The following is a 19,747-nucleotide window of genomic DNA, read 5'->3' as shown; positions in this document are numbered from 1 at the left end:
ACACCACACAGGAAGGATACACAGCGTGCGTGTCACACACCACAAAGAAAGGATACACAGCGCGCGTGTCACACACCACAAAGAAAGGATACACAGAGTGCGTGTCACACACCACACAGGAAGGATACATAGCGTGCGTGTCACACACCACACAGGAAGGATACACAGCGCGCGTGTCACACACCACACAGGAAGGATACACAGCGCGCGTGTCACACACCACACAGGAAGGATACACAGCGTGCGTGTCACACACCACACAGGAAGGATACACAGAGTGCGTGTCACACACCACACAGGAAGGATACACAGCGTGCGTGTCACACACCACAAAGAAAGGATACACAGAGTACGTGTCACACACCACAAAGAAAGGATACACAGCGTGCGTGTCACACACCACACAGGAAGGATACACAGCGTGCGTGTCACACACCACACAGGAAGGATACACAGCGTGCGTGTCACACACCACAAAGAAAGGATACACAGCGTGCGTGTCACACACCACACAGGAAGGATACATAGCGTGCGTGTCACACACCACAAAGAAAGGATACACAGCGTGCGTGTCACACACCACACAGGAAGGATACACAGTGCGCGTGTCACACACCACACAGGAAGGATACACAGCGTGCGTGTCACACACCACACAGGAAGGATACACAGCGTGCGTGTCACACACCACACAGGAAGGATACACAGCGTGCGTGTCACACACCACACATGAAGGATACACAGCGTGCGTGTCACACACCACACAGGAAGGATACACAGTGCGCGTGTCACACACCACACAGGAAGGATACACAGCGTGCGTGTCACACACCACACAGGAAGGATACACAGCGTGCGTGTCACACACCACACAGGAAGGATACACAGCTTGCAATAATCACATCACTTTTTCTTCATTATCTTACACTCAAATGTATCAGGATGATATTAGATGCAAATGGAAATTCCGATTAGTGGATGATATTAGATGCAAATGGAAATTCCGATTAGTATCATAAACTCTAAGGGGCCTATTTATTAACATTATTTTTTTTTTAAATGTGAGAAAGGGGGTTTTCTGTTTTCACTCCCCTTTCACGTTATTTTAGTATCACTGAATGTATTACACGGCACTTGGAGCAGTTTTCTCTAAAAACTGCTCCAAACCTTTTAATTGTCATTGTGTTAGTGCGGTGCTGTGTAGACGCTCGTCACACAGGTGTGTTTATATTGGAGAAATAAACTAATATCCAGGAAAATCATATTCACTAAGTACACTTGGTGAGTGCTACCGCAGGTAAGGTATGTACTTACTAAGAGAATAGAGAAAGATTCGGATTGCCCTGAAGTGGTGCACTATTAATAGCACTGGTAAAATATTAATTAGGAAATATACAGTAAAACCAGCGAATATTAAGAAAAAGTAGAGTTGGTGAAAAAAGAGAAGAAATTGTGATTAAAAATATTCTGCGCACTAGATGTCACCGGATTGTATTCTGATTGTATATCAGTTCATATAGAAATTAGGTCATAAAAATAGTGTCCTATTCACTTGTATCTAGTAGGTATAGTAGTGTTAGTGTATAATCATTTGTCTATCCCATATTGTATCCACAGAGAAAAACCAACATATATTCGTCCAGATACTATCTTCTATATATTCTCCCAGATCTGTGACTCTGTCACTGTGTGTATAGCGCTGGGCGGAGTCACACAGCGTTAGGAAATGAGTCACAGATCTGGACAAATATCTGGGCAAACACCTCACCGCACGTGCTGTAAGCACTTATTCTATTCATATTCTCTGAATTCACAACACATAGTATCACTTTATAGTAGATATTTAAGGCACTGATCTGTAGAGGTGCTGTCAGCGATCCCTTCCACTGGTTCAATGAATCATTTGTAATCTCCTGGATACATCGTATAACAAAGCCCTTCCGGGATTAGGACACATAGATCTAATAAACGTTCATAGTGGCCCTCATTCTGAGTTGTTCGCTCGCAAGCTGCTTTTAGCAGATTTACTCACGCTAAGCCGCCGCCTACTGGGAGTGAATCTTAGCTTCTTAAAATTGCGACCGACGTATTCGCAATATTACACCTCTCTTAGCAGTTTCTGAGTAGCTCCAGACTTACTCGGCATCTGCGATCAGTTCAGTGCTTGTCGTTCCTGGTTTGACGTCACAAACACACCCAGCATTCGCCCAGACACTCCCCCGTTTCTCCAGCCACTCCCGCGTTTTTCCCAGAAACGGTAGCGTTTTTCCGCACACACCCATAAAACGGCCAGTTTCCGCCCAGTAACACCCATTTCCTGTCAATCACATTACGATCACCAGAACGATGAAAAAGCCGTGAGTAAAATTCCTAACTGCATAGCAAATTTACTTGGCGCAGTCGCAGTGCGGACATTGCGCATGCGCATTAAGCGGAAAATCGCTGCGATGCGATAAAAAATACAGAGCGAACAACTCGGAATGAGGGCCATAGTGTATTGTAATACGTTTGCATCCAGTGACTATCTAAAGTGCGCAGCTAGCCTGACGCACGTTTCACCATTCGCTTTATCAGAGGAGAACAGCGCCTCTACAGATCAATGCCTGTAATATCTGCTATAATGTGATACTATGTGTTGTGAATTAAGAGAACATGAATAAGTGCTGATAGCACGTTACAGTGTATCACTCGTGCTTATCACCATACATACAACTATAACAACACTAAGGGCCGGATGTACTAAAGGGAACATGCAATAAAACCCTTATTTTCGTATGTGCTATCACCCGACCGCCACGTTTTTGCCAATGAGGGTATCGCCAGCTACAGGGGGCACAGCTGCAGGGGGCACTGCTACAGGGGGCACAGCTACAAGGGGCACAGCTACAGGGGGCACATACTGGGGGCACAGCTACAGGGGTCACAGCTACAGGGGTCACATACTGGGGGCACTGCTACAGGGGGCACAGCTACAAGGGGCACAGCTACAGGGGGCACATACTGGGGGCACAGCTACAGGGGGCAAATCAACTGGGGGCACAGCTACAGGGGGCACATACTGGGGGCACAACTACAGGGGGCACTGCTACTGGGGCACTACTACAGGGGGCAAATCAACTGGGGCACAGCGACAGGGGGCACTGCTACAGGGGGAACAACTACTAGTAACACAACTACAGGGGGCACTACTACTGGGGGCACTGCTACAGGGGGACAGCTACTGGGGGAAAATTAACTGGGGGCACAACTACTGGGGGCAAATCTACAGGGGGCACAACTACTTGGGGCACTGCTACAGGGTGCAAATCTACTGGGGGCACAGCTACAAGGGGCACTGCTACTGGGGGCACTGCTACAGGGGGCTTAGCAACAAGTGGCACAACTACAGGGGGCACTACTAAAGGGGGCACTGCTACAGTGGGAAGAGCTACTGGGGGGAAATTAACTGGGGGTACAACTACTGGGGGCACATCTACTGGGGGCACAACTACTGGGGGCACAAGTACAGGGGGATAACTGTGCGCATGCCCCTTCCCTATGAAGAAGAAGTAGCCAAGTAACATCAGTCCCGTCAGATTACCTAAGAGACATCTCAGGAAGAATGGCGAGTGAAGCTGCAATAGGCGATTTGAGGGAAGTAGAGAAATATTACAGGAGGACTAGTAAACAGCAGTTGTTTGAGTTCTGCAAGCTAAAGAAGATCCCCTGTAATGGAACTGTGTCACAACTGAGGGCTGATGACCGTGACTGGGAGCCTCAGTTGTAGGGGTTGACGGGTACTTGAACTTAGGAGGAGCCATGTGACTCCTGGACATGCGTAAAGACAGTAGCAAGGATGCCCGAAGGCGTGACCACGACAACTGGAAATATCTTTCAGTGATTTTATTAAATGAAAAGTCATAAAACTTGCAAAAACAATAGAAAGTCACAAGTGGAAATTTAGGCATGCAACTGGTTAATACCAGTAACCTGGAATGTAGAGAAAAGTTCTGTAAACTGTAAATGAACTAGGGTTCGCTGGAAAACTGTAGTGGTTGAAGAGTGGCTGCTGGAAAGCCGGAATACAGACACAGGTGAGTAAGGTGATGTTGTAGAAGGTTAATCACAGAGGTGTCGTGTTACACCACAGAGTGTAACACAGAGGAGTCAGGCTTGAATGCAGGAGAGTTCACTGGAGAATCTGTAGAGGACTGCACACAGGAACCACTGGAGACAAATGAAGCACTGCAGAGAAAGTCCATGGAAGAACTGCTCACTGGAAACACTGAAGACCATTGAAGCACTGACATCCTTCAATGCTGGGACAGGCTATTTAAACCCACAGGTTAGCAGGGATTGGTGGGCAATTAACCAGAGACCAGATTGCAGCTGCTGTGTAATCAGGCTGGGAGCAGAGTGCAGCTGATTGGCTGAAAAGTAACATGTGATGAAAACAAACATGGCTGCGCCCATGTTTGAACTTGGAGGGAAAGACTGTTTGTAACTTGCATGTGAATTTTAACCATGAAGCTGCCAGAATCATAGTAAAGAGATTTGAGACAATGAGATGCAGCATGCTGCACACAGACAGTGCAGATGGAATCCAGGCTTGGGACACTGGGACAGTCTCAGGAGGCATTTGGAAGGTAAATACTAATAAGGAATTACCTGGATCGTGACAGTACCCTCCCCTTTAGGAGTGGCCCCAGGACACTTTTTAGGCTTGAGGAGGAAATCTGGCGTGGAAAGCCTGAAGCAACTGGATTGCTAGAAGTCCTCCCAATCTTCTTCATCTGAAAGGACTGAGGAATAACATGTAGAAGGTTCCTTTCCTGGATTAGAAGTACGAGAAAATTGTGCTTTTGAAGCTAGCACTCCACTAAGTCTTAAATTAAATCTTCTTCTAGAACGAGGACTTTTCATACAGAGATCTGTAGAACTTTTTGGTAATTCTGGAACCTCTTCATGCTTGAAAGCATAACAGGAAAGAGCAGGACCTCCCATAATGTAGCTTGAGTCATCAACAAATTTACCTTCGGAATCTGAATTGAATCCTGATGAACTTGAACTGGCTGGAACCAGAGGAGTCTTTGGACTAACGGATAGGACTTGATTAGATTCGAAGGTGCTGGAATCGGCTGGAACTGAAGGAGTCAGAATCCGGTTGGAACCGGAATGAGTGGTATCCAAGTGTTCAGTTAGACCATCCTGGACCTGGTCCATGCTGGATGCCAACAGGGTGGTGCTCTCTGAAAACGGCAAACAGGAGTTCATAACTGCATCTGTAGCACAAAAATTTCCATCTGGGAACTTGGCTCTGGATACTTCCCTTGGGGCTGAAATTTCGGTGACCCCTCCTGGGGTTGACGAATCAGACACCTCTCTCAGGGTTGTTTTCTCCAGCACCCCTCCTGGGGTTAACAGATCAGAAACTCCTTTTTGAGAAGACTCATATGCCCCTAGTAGAGCTTGAACATTGGATACCTTTCCTGGAGCTGTAGAAACAGATGCCCCGTCTTGGGCTGCAGAATTAGATTTTCCTTTGGTGAAGAAAGTCTCATTAAATCTCTTTTGTTTCCCGGAATTGGAAATGGGGCTCCTGGACACAGGACCCCAATTGTAGAATTGGGTTTTTCTTTGATCAACTTTTATATTTTTCTTGACCGGCTCAGAAGGAGCTGAAGATTCCACATAGGAAGGTTTGTAACTATGAATGCTGTGATGTGGAGATCTATCCCACTTCCTTGGTTTACGGAGAGAACAGTCTTTAATAAAGTGATCAGAACCCCCACAGTAGAAGCAGAGTTGAAACTGCATGCGATGCTTGCGTTCCTCTTCAGAAAGTCTAGACTGTGGCTTACTCCGGAACTTATCTTTACTTGGAGCAAGGGGAAACGACTTGGACATAGAGAGATTGGCAGCTGTTGCATCTGTGTTCTCAGCAAACTGTGGGAAGGCTTTCATGGAGACGGGAGCAGAGATAATAGGAGTATCACAGAGACACTTTGAAAAAACTGGAACGATGCTAGAAAGAAGGTCTTGTAACTGAACCAACAGTTGACTGAGAGTCAGGACACTGGATGCCCCTGAACCATTAAGGGTTACTTGGATTCCATCCAGCCGGGTGGAAAGGCCCTGGAGACAGCGAAAAACTTGACCCTGTGCAGCCTCCAGAAGTTCTAAGCGTGCTGCAAGTCGTTGCATCGGGTTAAACGCTTGGGCCTGGTCTCCGGCCAGATCCATTTGGTCAGTGCTTACTGTCACAACTGAGGGCTGATGACCGTGACTGGGAGCCTCAGTTGTAGGGGTTGACGGGTACTTGAACTTAGGAGGAGCCATGTGACTCCTGGACATGCGTAAAGACAGTAGCAAGGATGCCCGAAGGCGTGACCACGACAACTGGAAATATCTTTCAGTGATTTTATTAAATGAAAAGTCATAAAACTTGCAAAAACAATAGAAAGTCACAAGTGGAAATTTAGGCATGCAACTGGTTAATACCAGTAACCTGGAATGTAGAGAAAAGTTCTGTAAACTGTAAATGAACTAGGGTTCGCTGGAAAACTGTAGTGGTTGAAGAGTGGCTGCTGGAAAGCCGGAATACAGACACAGGTGAGTAAGGTGATGTTGTAGAAGGTTAATCACAGAGGTGTCGTGTTACACCACAGAGTGTAACACAGAGGAGTCAGGCTTGAATGCAGGAGAGTTCACTGGAGAATCTGTAGAGGACTGCACACAGGAACCACTGGAGACAAATGAAGCACTGCAGAGAAAGTCCATGGAAGAACTGCTCACTGGAAACACTGAAGACCATTGAAGCACTGACATCCTTCAATGCTGGGACAGGCTATTTAAACCCACAGGTTAGCAGGGATTGGTGGGCAATTAACCAGAGACCAGATTGCAGCTGCTGTGTAATCAGGCTGGGAGCAGAGTGCAGCTGATTGGCTGAAAAGTAACATGTGATGAAAACAAACATGGCTGCGCCCATGTTTGAACTTGGAGGGAAAGACTGTTTGTAACTTGCATGTGAATTTTAACCATGAAGCTGCCAGAATCATAGTAAAGAGATTTGAGACAATGAGATGCAGCATGCTGCACACAGACAGTGCAGATGGAATCCAGGCTTGGGACACTGGGACAGTCTCAGGAGGCATTTGGAAGGTAAATACTAATAAGGAATTACCTGGATCGTGACAAACTGAGCAAAAGGATGTGTTAATCAATCTACTATTGGAGTTTGACAGAGCTCACCCAGGTGATGAGGAGGAAGAGCAAATCCCAGCAGTGGGGACAAGAATGGGGAGAATGTAGAGACCAGAGGCAACTCCTGAAACATTGGAGCGGTGGATGAAAGCCCTAGGGGACAGAGCTACCTCTAGGGAGAAGGCAGGAGTAATACAAACTGTGCTGGGGTAAATATCTACCCAGAGGGACCAGCTAGACAGGCTGTGCAAGAAGAAGAAAGCAGAAAGCCACGTCTAAGATACGGAGATGTGCCCAGATTTAAGGAAGAAGAGACGGACATTGATACTCATCTGCAGGTTTTTGAGAAACTGATGACCGTACACCAGATTGATGAGGAGGAGTGGGCTTGTTATGTGGGACCCAGTTTAACAGGCAAAGCTCAGCAAGCCTATCAATCTCTAGCAAATGAGGATGTGGGAAACTACCAACTGGTGAAGAAAGCCCTGCTGGCAAAATTCCAAGTCACCCCCGAATCCTTTCGGGCCAAATTCCGGACTCTAAATCGTGGGGGGGATGACTCCCATGCTGAATTTGCCAGACAACTGAAGAGAGCGTGCCAGCAGTGGTGGGATGGACGACATGTGTATTCCCCTGAACAAATCCTGAATGAAGTAGTACTGGAACAATTATTAAATAAAATGGCACCAGAGGTTCGAGAGTGGGTGGCTGACCGTAAACCTCCAAACCCAGAGTCAGCAGCCCGAATGGCAGATGAGTATCTTGCTAACCGGGTCAGATGGAAGGCAGCCAGTGTACAGCAACCAGGAACACAGAGAATGGGAATGAGACCCAGAAAACAAGACCATTATCTGCCCCCGCTTACCAGAGGGATGCCGCACCTCGACACTCACTAGTGCAACAGTCCTATCCCCGCAGATGTTACCGATGTGATCAGCCCGGGCACATGCAGAAGGATTGCACCCGGTCTCGAGGACCTTATGTGGGAGCTCGTCCTGCCCTGCAACCAGCGGGGGGATTTGAAAGGGAATATCCCCATCCTGATGCACCAGAGGTGATGGATGGTGTGTATGTGGTGAACCTGGTAGTGGGGGAGGGGCGCCAAACTCCCAGAAACATGAAAGGTAATTTGCAGTCTGTCTGGGTGGATGACCAGGAGGTCCAGGGTGTGAGAGATTCAGGAGCCTCCCTTACCCTCATAGAACCTGACCTGGTGTCGGTAGACAAGATCCTTGAGGACCAAAGGGTTAGAATCGCCACAGCAGGGAATCAAGTTCGAGATATCCCAGTAGCCCGAGTGTATCTGGACTGGGGGGCAGACCATGGCCCTGTGGATGTAGGAGTTCTTAGCGGCCTGCCAGCAAAAGTCATTCTGGGGAATGACCTAGGACAGGGACTGGTCACACATTTTGTTCAAGTGGTGACCAGGAACCAAGCCCGGAGAATGACCCCCTCAACAGAGACAAACTCTGCATCTTCGTCCACCCTGGGGCCCGCTCTCACACAGATCCAACACACTACTGCTTCGGAACCCAATCCACAGGTGGTGAGTATGCCCATCGCTGAGAATGATATGTTTATAGATAGGAGTACCGCAGATGACCTGGGGGAGGTAGATAGAAGTGAATTCAGAAAGCTACAGAAAACTGATCCCACCTTAGCCAAACTTCGAAGTGCAGCAGATAGTGGGTTATCTGACTCTGAAGGGTATAAGGTAGGATGGGTGAACGGGCTGTTGAATAGAATTTCTCCTCATAGTGATGATCTAGACCATGGCAGTGCCTTTAAGCAATTAGTGGTTCCCCAAAGATATCGACAGCAGCTGTTGACCTTAGCCCATGACATACCAGCAGCTGGACACTTTAGGGTCAGGAAAACTCTTGCTCGAGTTTTGAGAAGGTTTTTTTGGCCCAAGGTTTCCCATGATATGAAGCATTATCGAGCCTCCTGTGATACCTGTCAGAGGTTAGGAGGTGTACCACAAAGAGCCCCTCTATATCCTTTACCTATAATTGGGGAACCCTTTCAGCAGTTAGCCGTAGATATAGTCAGGCCTCTTTAGATTCCTAGTCATTCAGGAAAAATATATATTCTGACCCTCATAGACTTTGCAACTCGATATCCCGAGGCTGTAGCACTCTCCTCTATAGATGCAGAGCATGTTGCTCAGGCCCTGAGTGACATATTTAGTAGACTGGGCTATCCCCAAGAGATTGTAATGGGTCAGGGGGCCCATTTTCAGGGGGAATTGTTACAAATATTATGGGAAAAATGGGGAATACGTCCCTTAAAGACCATCCCCTATCACCCACAGACTAATGGATTATGTGAGAGATTTAATAGAACCCTCAAACACCTGTTGCAGGCTTATGTGCAATCAGAGGGGAGGGACTGGGAAAAGGCACTGCAGCAGCTCCTGTTTGCATATAGGGAATTGCCACAAGACTCTACTGGGTTTTCCCCCTTTCAATTGTTGTATGGCCGCAGGGTCAGAGGACCACTGGATCTAGTCCATGAAAGCTGGGAAGGAAGCTTTATTGATCATGGTCAACCCATCCTGCAGTATGTGGCACAGATGTGGGAAAGGATGGCGAGGTTAATGGCCTTAACACAAACAAATCTCCAAGGGGCACAGGCCCGCCAATCTGAATGGTATAATCAGAATGCCAGACTCAGGGAATTACACGAGGGACAAAAAGTAATGGTGCTTATTCCTGTACGTAAGAATAAATTACAGGCTACCTGGGATGGCCCTTATACTGTGGTAAAACAGTCAGGCCCAGTGAATTACATTGTTGCCCTGGATAAGGCTGGCCGACAAGTCAGAAATTTCCACAATAATCGTCTCAAAGCTTATGTGGAAAGAAATGTAGCAGCAATGGTAGTATGTTGTCCCCCCATGGAGGCCCCTCGAGTTAGACCCCTTACCTGATTTTTAAGAGGAATGCAAGAAGGGCAAAGGATTGGAGGCAGTCCAATATGGGGAAAAACTTAGTGTTGCCCAATGTCAGGACATGGGGGAGGTGTTAATGGCCCAGGCTTTGCAATTTACATGTATTCCAGGGACCGCCACCCTCACTGAGCATGTGGTAGATACAGGGGAGGTCAAGCCCATCCGGCAAAAACCATACAGAGTCACACCTGAGGTAGCAGGCAGCCTCAAAAGACAGATTGATGAGATGCTGGAGTTAGGGGTTATTGCGAAGTCCAATAGTCCATGGGCAGCCGGGGTAGTCTTAGTTCCCAAGAAGGATGGGACCACCAGGTTCTGTGTGGATTACCGACATTTGAATGGGGTGACTGTCACAGATGCATATCCCATGCCCTGGGTGGAAGAGTTGTTGGAGAGATTAGGGGAGCAACCTATGTAACCACTCTAGATCTTAGCAAAGGATACTGGCAGGTCCCCTTAAGTCCTGAGGCCCAAGAAAAATCTGCGTTTACCACTCCATTTGGGCTTTATAATTTTTTGTCTATGCCCTTTGGCATGAAGAATGCCCCGGCCACTTTTCAAAGCGCTATAGATGTAATGCTGGAAGAGTGTCAGGATTTTGCACAAGCATACCTAGATGACATAGCTATATTTAGTTCTTGCTGGGAAGACCATCTATCATATGTGGCCGAGTTCCTCAGGCGTATTCAGCAGCAGAGGCAGATTGGCCATAGGGTTTACAGGGAAGATCCCCGGTGGACCGACGCACCCGTGGGGCCTGTTTTATTTGAGGACATGTGGTCCTTTTTATAGACATAATGAATAAGATGCAAAATAATTTGCATATATGAAAATGACTCTGCCACTTAGCCTGTGATTGCAGATGATCTAGTGTATGCTCTGTCTGCCTGCTTGGCTGACATATAAGATTGAGTGAATAGTGATTGGGATACGGTTGGTGTAATAAGCAAGAAAATATATCTTTCTAAAGAATTATATAGTTTCCTAAATTCTGAAGGTGTATCATATAATGTGCTCATAATAATTCATTTTATTTCCTTTTAACTTCCCCCTTGATGCTGGACATGCCCACTATCTGGAAAGTCTTGGGGGGGAGGGTGCTGCTGCCATGGCCCATGGCTAGACCTTACACCTCTGGTGCTGCCCATGTGGGGCCACTAGTACAAATTTTTCCAGGGCCGCTTTTTGTTCCCAATCTGCCCCTGCCAGGGTGTGTGTGAGTTTGGCTTCTAAAAGCTACTAGTCCTGGAGTCTCAGCTCCTGCTAGTGTGCTGAGGATTTGGCCTGGGAGCATTGTAGCTACTGGATTACCCACTTTTCTCTGGATTTGCAGACTTGTTGGTTCTGCTGTATGAACACTGCTTGAAACCCTGGTGATCCTCCACAATTATACTTCATCCGGACAAGAGCATGTGGGAAAGTGCTGGGAAGTCTGACGGTAAACTGCTGTTTATTGGGACCTGTTGTTCTGGGGTTGATTTAGAGAGCTTGTACTAAGTAAATCTCTAATAAATATATTGTTATATCTTTATCTGTCTCCTCTCTGCGTGACCTGACCCAGAAGTCCTGGAGTACACTCTGGTGGTCATTCTGAGTTGTTCGCTCGTTATTTTTTTTTTTCGCAACGGAGTGATTAGTCGCTAATGCGCATGCGCAATGTCCGCAGTGCGACTGCGCCAAGTAAATTTGCTATGCAGTTAGGTATTTTACTCACGGCATTACAAGGTTTTTTCTTCGTTCTGGTGATCGTAATGTGATTGACAGGAAGTGGGTGTTTCTGGGCGGAAACTGGTCGTTTTATGGGAGTGTATGAAAAAACGCTACAGTTTCTGGGAAAAACGTGGGAGTGTCCGGAGAAACGGAGGAGTGTCTGGGCGAACGCTGGGTGTGTTTGTGACGTCAAACCAGGAACGACAAGCACTGAATAAGCCGAGTAAGTCTGGAGCTACTCAGAAACTGCTAAGAGGTGTCTATTCGCAATTTTTCTAATCTTTCGTTCGCAATTTTGATTAAGCTAAGATTCACTCCCAGTAGGCGGCGGCTTAGCGTGTGCAAAGTTGCTAAAAGCAGCTTGCGAGCGAACAACTCGGAATGAGGGCCTCTGAGTTTATGCTGTAATACTCCTGGTCTTCATAGAAGCCATGCCCCTGTTTTGGGGTGCGCGTACCAACTGTATTTTACCTAGCGGGACGCCACAGGAAACTTTTGCCCTGGGCGCCACAAGGTCTAGGAGCGGCCCTGGATACAACAGGATGATTGTGATACAATATGGTATAGACAAATGATTATACACTAACACTACTATACCTACTAGATACAAGTGAACAGGACACTATTTTTATGACCTAATTTCTATATGAACTGATATACAATCAGAATAGTGCGCAGAATATTTTTAATCACGATTTCTTCTCTTTTTTCACTAACTCTACTTTTCTTAATATTCGCTGGTTTTACTGTATATTTGATCATTAAAAGTTATATTTTACCAGTGCTATTCATAGTGCACCACTTTAGGGCGATGCGAATCTTTCTCTATTCTCTTAGTACATTTTTTAGTGACCCAGATCGCGTTCCTCATACTTATAATGGAAATGTGATCTGGGCTGAATTGACTTAACAAAAAATATGTAAAAAAACCACTGCAGTGACCCCTGTGATAATTACTCAGGCTGGCGAGATCATAGGGCAGCACTGAGATCCCTAATTCTGCACAACTTTCTCTACCCCCTGGCAGAGAACCCGGCAGTGTGATCAGCTCTGTGTTTCCGATGGACACAAGCTGATCACTGGTGAAATAAAAAACCATGTAAAAAAAAAAAAACACCACACACAGTCCAGGGAGCCTGTGATCGGTGCTCCGCTGCCAGCTGCCAAGCACCAAGTCCTCCATGTGCTGCGACCCCCGGTGCAGTAAAGTGCGATGTAAAGAGTGATGTAATCAATTATCGCAGTGCGGATTCAGGGCAATTTTATCACATGCCATCCGCATCCTTTGAAAATAGTGTAATATAGCCCCGGAATGTTGAGCAAGGGTAATAATTCTCAGCCTGGGTGATACAGCTGTGGAATGCTCAGTCAGTGTAATACAGCTCCGGAATGTTCCATGGGTATAATACAGCTGTGGAATGCTCAGTCAGTGTAATACAGCTCCGGAATGTTCCATGGGTATAATACAGCTGTGGAATGCTCAGTCAGTGTAATACAGCTCCGGAATGTTCCATGGGTATAATACAGCTGTGGAATGCTCAGTCAGTGTAATACAGCTCCGGAATGTTCCATGGGTATAATACAGCTGTGGAATGCTCAGTCAGTGTAATACAGCTCCGGAATGTTCCATGGGTATAATACAGCTGTGGAATGCTCAGTCAGTGTAATACAGCTCCGGAATGTTCCATGGGTATAATACAGCTGTGGAATGCTCAGTCAGTGTAATACAGCTCCGGAATGTTCCATGGGTATAATACAGCTGTGGAATGTTCAGTCAGTGTAATACAGCTCCGGAATGTTCCATGGGTATAATACAGCCGTGGAATGCTCAGTCAGTGTAGTACAACTCCGGAATGTTCCATGGGTATAATACAGCTGCGGAATGCTCAGTCAGTATAATACAGCTCCGGAATGTTCCATGGGTATAATACAGCTGTGGAATGTTCAGTCAGTGTAATACAGCTCCGGAATGTTCCATGGGTATAATACAGCTGTGGAATGCTCAGTCAGTGTAATACAGCTCCGGAATGTTCCATGGGTATAATACAGCTGTGGAATGCTCAGTCAGTGTAATACAGCTCCGGAATGTTCCATGGGTATAATACAGCTGTGGAATGTTCAGTCAGTGTAATACAGCTCCGGAATGTTCCATGGGTATAATACAGCTGTGGAATGCTCAGTCAGTGTAATACAGCTCCGGAATGTTCCATGGGTATAATACAGCTGTGGAATGCTCAGTCAGTGTAATACAGCTCCGGAATGTTCCATGGGTATAATACAGCTGTGGAATGTTCAGTCAGTGTAATACAGCTCCGGAATGTTCCATGGGTATAATACAGCCGTGGAATGCTCAGTCAGTGTAGTACAACTCCGGAATGTTCCATGGGTATAATACAGCTGCGGAATGCTCAGTCAGTATAATACAGCTCCGGAATGTTCCATGGGTATAATACAGCTGTGGAATGTTCAGTCAGTGTAATACAGCTCCGGAATGTTCCATGGGTATAATACAGTTGCAGAATGCTCAGTCAGTGTAATACAGCTCCGGAATGTTCCATGGGTATAATACAGCCGTGGAATGCTCAGTCAGTGTAATGCAGCTCCGGAAAGTTCCATGGGTATAATACAGCTGTGGAATGTTCAGTCAGTGTAATACAGCTCCGGAATGTTCCATGGGTATAATACAGTTGCAGAATGCTCAGTCAGTGTAGTACAGCTCCGGAATGTTCCATGGGTATAATACAGCTGTGGAATGTTCAGTCAGTGTAATACAGCTCCGGAATGTTCCATGGGTATAATACAGTTGCAGAATGCTCAGTCAGTGTAATACAGCTCCGGAATGTTCCATGGGTATAATACAGCTGCAGAATGCTCAGTCAGTGTAGTACAACTCCGGAATGTTCCATGGGTATAATACAGCGGCAGAATGCTCAGTCAGTGTAATACAGCTCCGGAATGTTCCATGGGTATAATACAGCTGCGGAATGCTCAGTCAGTATAATACAGCTCCGGAATGTTCCATGGGTATAATACAGCTGTGGAATGTTCAGTCAGTGTAATACAGCTCCGGAATGTTCCATGGGTATAATACAGCTGCGGAATGCTCAGTCAGTGTAATACAGCTCCGGAATGTTCCATGGGTATAATACAGCTGTGGAATGTTCAGTCAGTGTAATACAGCTCCGGAATGTTCCATGGGTATAATACAGCTGCAGAATGCTCAGTCAGTGTAGTACAGCTCCGGAATGTTCCATGGGTATAATACAGCTGCAGAATGCTCAGTCAGTGTAATACAGCTCCGGAATGTTCCATGGGTATAATACAGCTGCAGAATGCTCAGTCAGTGTAGTACAGCTCCGGAATGTTCCATGGGTATAATACAGCTGCAGAATGCTCAGTCAGTGTAGTACAGCTCCGGAATGTTCCATGGGTATAATACAGCTGCAGAATGCTCAGTCAGTGTAATACAGCTCCGGAATGTTCCATGGGTATAATACAGCTGCAGAATGCTCAGTCAGTGTAGTACAGCTCCGGAATGTTCCATGGGTATAATACAGCTGCAGAATGCTCAGTCAGTGTAGTACAGCTCCGGAATGTTCCATGGGTATAATACAGCTGCGGAATGCTCAGTCAGTATAATACAGCTCCGGAATGTTCCATGGGTATAATACAGCTGTGGAATGTTCAGTCAGTGTAATACAGCTCCGGAATGTTCCATGGGTATAATACAGCTGCGGAATGCTCAGTCAGTGTAATACAGCTCCGGAATGTTCCATGGGTATAATACAGCTGTGGAATGTTCAGTCAGTGTAATACAGCTCCGGAATGTTCCGTGGGTATAATACAGCTGCAGAATGCTCAGTCAGTGTAGTACAGCTCCGGAATGTTCCATGGGTATAATACAGCTGCAGAATGCTCAGTCAGTGTAGTACAGCTCCGGAATGTTCCATGGGTATAATACAGCTGCAGAATGCTCAGTCAGTGTAGTACAGCTCCGGAATGTTCCATGGGTATAATACAGCTGCGGAATGCTCAGTCAGTATAATACAGCTCCGGAATGTTCCATGGGTATAATACAGCCGTGGAATGCTCAGTCAGTGTAATGCAGCTCCGGAATGTTCCATGGGTATAATACAGCCGTGGAATGCTCAGTCAGTGTAATACAGCTCTGGAATGTTCCATGGGTATAATACAGCTGTGGAATGCTCAGTCAGTGTAATACAGCTCCGGAATGTTCCATGGGTATAATACAGCTGCAGAATGCCCATTCAGTAGAATTCTATATTACATATGGTATTACAGTGATAAATGTGCATTAATATTGTCTCTCTTTTTCCTGTCACCTTGTGGTCACTCAGGAGGGCAGTGACACAGATCTGCACTATTCCACCATATTCCCTCAGCCAGGCGGTGTACGCACAATGCAGGAGGCGTCCCGGAAGAGGAGGGCAGAGGAGGTGGAATATTCTCCTGTGAGGATTGTAATGTCTGCTCGGCCCACCGCAGCTGCACAGCGCCAGGCCAACATGGACGATGCCAATATATGTTACGCCACTCTAACAATGCACGCAGAACATTAACCATCATTAGAGGAAACCATCTTATGGTAACTGGCGAGGTGTATTTTCCTGCAGATAATAATACACATACCCACGCTTGGCGGTGGATTGCCACCCTGCATCAATAAAGCAAGTGGCTTGTGTATAGGCTACTGACAGGACTGGGACTCAGACTCACTGACAGGATGGACAGGGACACCGGCAGGACTGAGGGACAGGCACACTGACAGTGTTGGGAGACAGGAACACAAGACAGGGATACACTGACAGTGCTGAGAGACAGACTCACAGGACAGGGATACACTGACAGTGCTGAGAGACAGACTCACAGGACAGACACACTGACAGTGCTGGGAGACAGACTCACAGGACAGAGAGACACACTGACAGTGCTGGGAGGCAGTATCACAGGGCAGACACACTGACAGTGCTGGGAGACAGGATCACAGGACAGAGAGACGCACTGACAGTGCTGGGAGACAGTCTCACAGGACAGACACACTGACAGTGCTGGGAGGCAGGAACACAGGACAGACACATTGACAGTGCTGGGAGACACTCACAGGACAGAGACACACTGACAGTGCTGGGAGACAGGCTCACAGGACAGACACACTGACAGTGCTGGGAGACAGGCTCACAGGACAGACACACTGACAGTGCTGGGAGACAGGAACACAGGGCAGACACACTGACAGTGCTGGGAGACAGACTCACAGGACAGACACACTGACAGTGCTGGGAGGCAGGAACACAGGACAGACACTGACAGTGCTGGGAGACACTCACAGGACAGAGACACACTGACAGTGCTGGGAGACAGGCTCACAGGACAGACACACTGATAGTGCTGGGATACAGGAACACAGGGAAGACCCACTGACAGTGCTGGGAGACAGACTCACAGGACAGACACACTGACAGTGCTGAGAGACAGACTCACCAGACAGACACCCTGACAGTGCTGAGAGACAGACTCACAGGACAGACACACTGACAGTGCTGGTAAACAGACTCACAGGGCAGACACACTGCCAGTGCTGGGAGACAGACTCACAGGACAGAGAGACACATTGACAGTGCTGGGAGACACTCACAGGACAGAGACCCACTGACAGTGCTGGGAGACAGACTCACAGGACAGACACACTGACAGTGCTGAGAGACAGACTCACCGGACAGACACCCTGACAGTGCTGAGAGACAGACTCACAGGACAGACACACTGACAGTGCTGGTAAACAGACTCACAGGGCAGACACACTGCCAGTGCTGGGAGACAGGCTCATGGGACAGAGAGACACATTGACAGTGCTGGGAGACACTCACAGGACAGAGACACACTGACAGTGCTGGGAGACAGGCTCACAGGACAGACACACTGACAGTGCTGGGAGACAGGAACATAGGGAAGACACACTGACAGTGCTGGGAGACAGACTCACAGGACAGACACACTGACAGTGCTGAGAGACAGACTCACAGGACAGACACACTGACAGTGCTGGGAGACAGACTCACAGGGCAGACACACTGACAGTGCTGGGAGACAGACTCACAGGACAGAGAGACACACTGACAGTGCTGGGAGACAGGCTCACAGGACAGAGAGACACACTGACAGTGCTGGGAGACAGACTCATGGGACAGAGAGACACACTGACAGTGCTGGGAGACAGGCTCACAGGACAGAGATACACACTGACAGTGCTGGGAGACAGACTCACAGGACAGAGAGACACACTGACAGTGCTGGGTGACAGACTCACAGGACAGACACACTGACAGTGCTGGGAGACAGACTCACAGGACAGAGAGACACACTGACAGTGCTGGGTGTCAGACTCACAGGACAGACACACTGACAGTGCTGGGTGACATGCTCACAGGACAGAGAGACACACTGACAGTGCTGGGAGACAGGCTCAAAGGACAGAGAGACACACTGACGGTGCTGGGAGACAGACTCACAGGACAGAGAGAAACACTGACAGGGGTTCACTACGGCTGGTCGGCGGTCGGGCTCCCGGCGACCAGCATACCGGCGCCGGGAGCCCGACCGCCGGCTTGCCGACAGTGGTGAGCGCAAATGAGCCCCTTGCGGGCTCGCTGCACTCGCCACGCTACGGGCACGGCGGCGCGCTACGCGCGCCACACTATTTTATTCACCCTCTATGGGGGTTGTGGACCCCAACGAGGGAAAATAAGTGTCGGTATGCCGGCTGTCGGGCTCCCGGCGCCGGTATGCTGAGCGCCGGGAGCCCGACCGCCGGCATACAGAAGACCACCCCACTGACAGTACTGGGAGACAGGCTCACAGGACAGAGAGACGCACTGACAGTCCTGGGAGACAGACTCACAAGACAAACACACTGACAGTGCTGGGAGACAGGATCACAGGAAAGACACACTGACAGTGCTGGGAGACAAACTCACAGGACAGACACACTGACAGTGCTGGGAGGCAGACTCACAGGACAGACTCACAGGACAGACACACTGACAGTGCTGGGAGACAGGCTCACAGGACAGACACACTGACAGTGCTGGGAGACAGGCTCACAGGACAGACACACTGACAGTGCTGGGAGTCAGACTCACAAGACAGACAGACTAGCAGTGCTGGGAGACAGGCTCACAGGACAGACACACTGACAGTGTTGGGAGTCAGACTCGCAAGACAGACACACTGACAGTGCTGGGAGTCAGACTCACAAGACAGACAGACTGGCAGTGCTGGGAGACAGACTCACAGGACAGACACACTGACAGTGCTGGGAGGCAGACTCACAGGGCAGACACTCCGAGTTCACACTCTTTCCTCTGTGTGATAGCTGCAGGCTTCCAACCTCCCAGCTGTGTTCTGGGCACCTGCTGCTGACAAGGTGTAATAACGTGTATGGAAAAATAAAATACTGAGAGCACAAACCGATAACATTGTCAATTTAATAATCAATAAAATTTCCAGAGCGGTCAGATTCCAGAATGAATATTTAGTATTAACAACAAAGTAGCAAAATGTTAATAAAATGTCACAATGTAATAATTGCTGTGTGCCGCGGGTTAGAGGACCAGTAATAACCTGGAGTACTGTCTGTATCCGTATACCACCGCACTTCTACTGTACATGAGGATATATATCTTCCAGATAGTGCATTAAGGGGTCCAGTTATCATGGAATATTTGTGGCTTAATCCCACAAATCACCAGTTTTCCAGGGTTAGCGACAAGTGAATGTATCACAGAGGGACCGCAGCAATGACTTCTTATACCTGCTGCGATCCCTCCGTTCCCGCCACCAGCCGCAAACCCCATAGGTTTCTATGTTACCCACTTCACC

The 19,747-nt window shown here is 47.8% G+C and overlaps 1 protein-coding gene across 1 annotated transcript in view; it reads left to right on the top strand.

Moving 5' to 3' along the window:
- Window positions 1–18,410, top strand: part of LOC134983033 (uncharacterized) — a 30,606-nt gene extending 12,196 nt beyond the window's left edge. The window contains exon 4 of the mRNA XM_063948728.1: window positions 16,207–18,410. Coding sequence (XP_063804798.1) covers window positions 16,207–16,428 — 222 coding nt within the window. The 3' untranslated portion in view covers window positions 16,429–18,410. The remainder of the gene's footprint in view (window positions 1–16,206) is intronic.
- The last annotated feature ends 1,337 nt before the right edge of the window (window positions 18,411–19,747 follow it).

This window comes from Pseudophryne corroboree (assembly GCF_028390025.1).
Source record: "Pseudophryne corroboree isolate aPseCor3 chromosome 2 unlocalized genomic scaffold, aPseCor3.hap2 SUPER_2_unloc_1, whole genome shotgun sequence".
Classification (NCBI taxonomy): domain Eukaryota; kingdom Metazoa; phylum Chordata; class Amphibia; order Anura; family Myobatrachidae; genus Pseudophryne; species Pseudophryne corroboree.
This window is presented reverse-complemented; position numbering and strand designations above follow the sequence as displayed.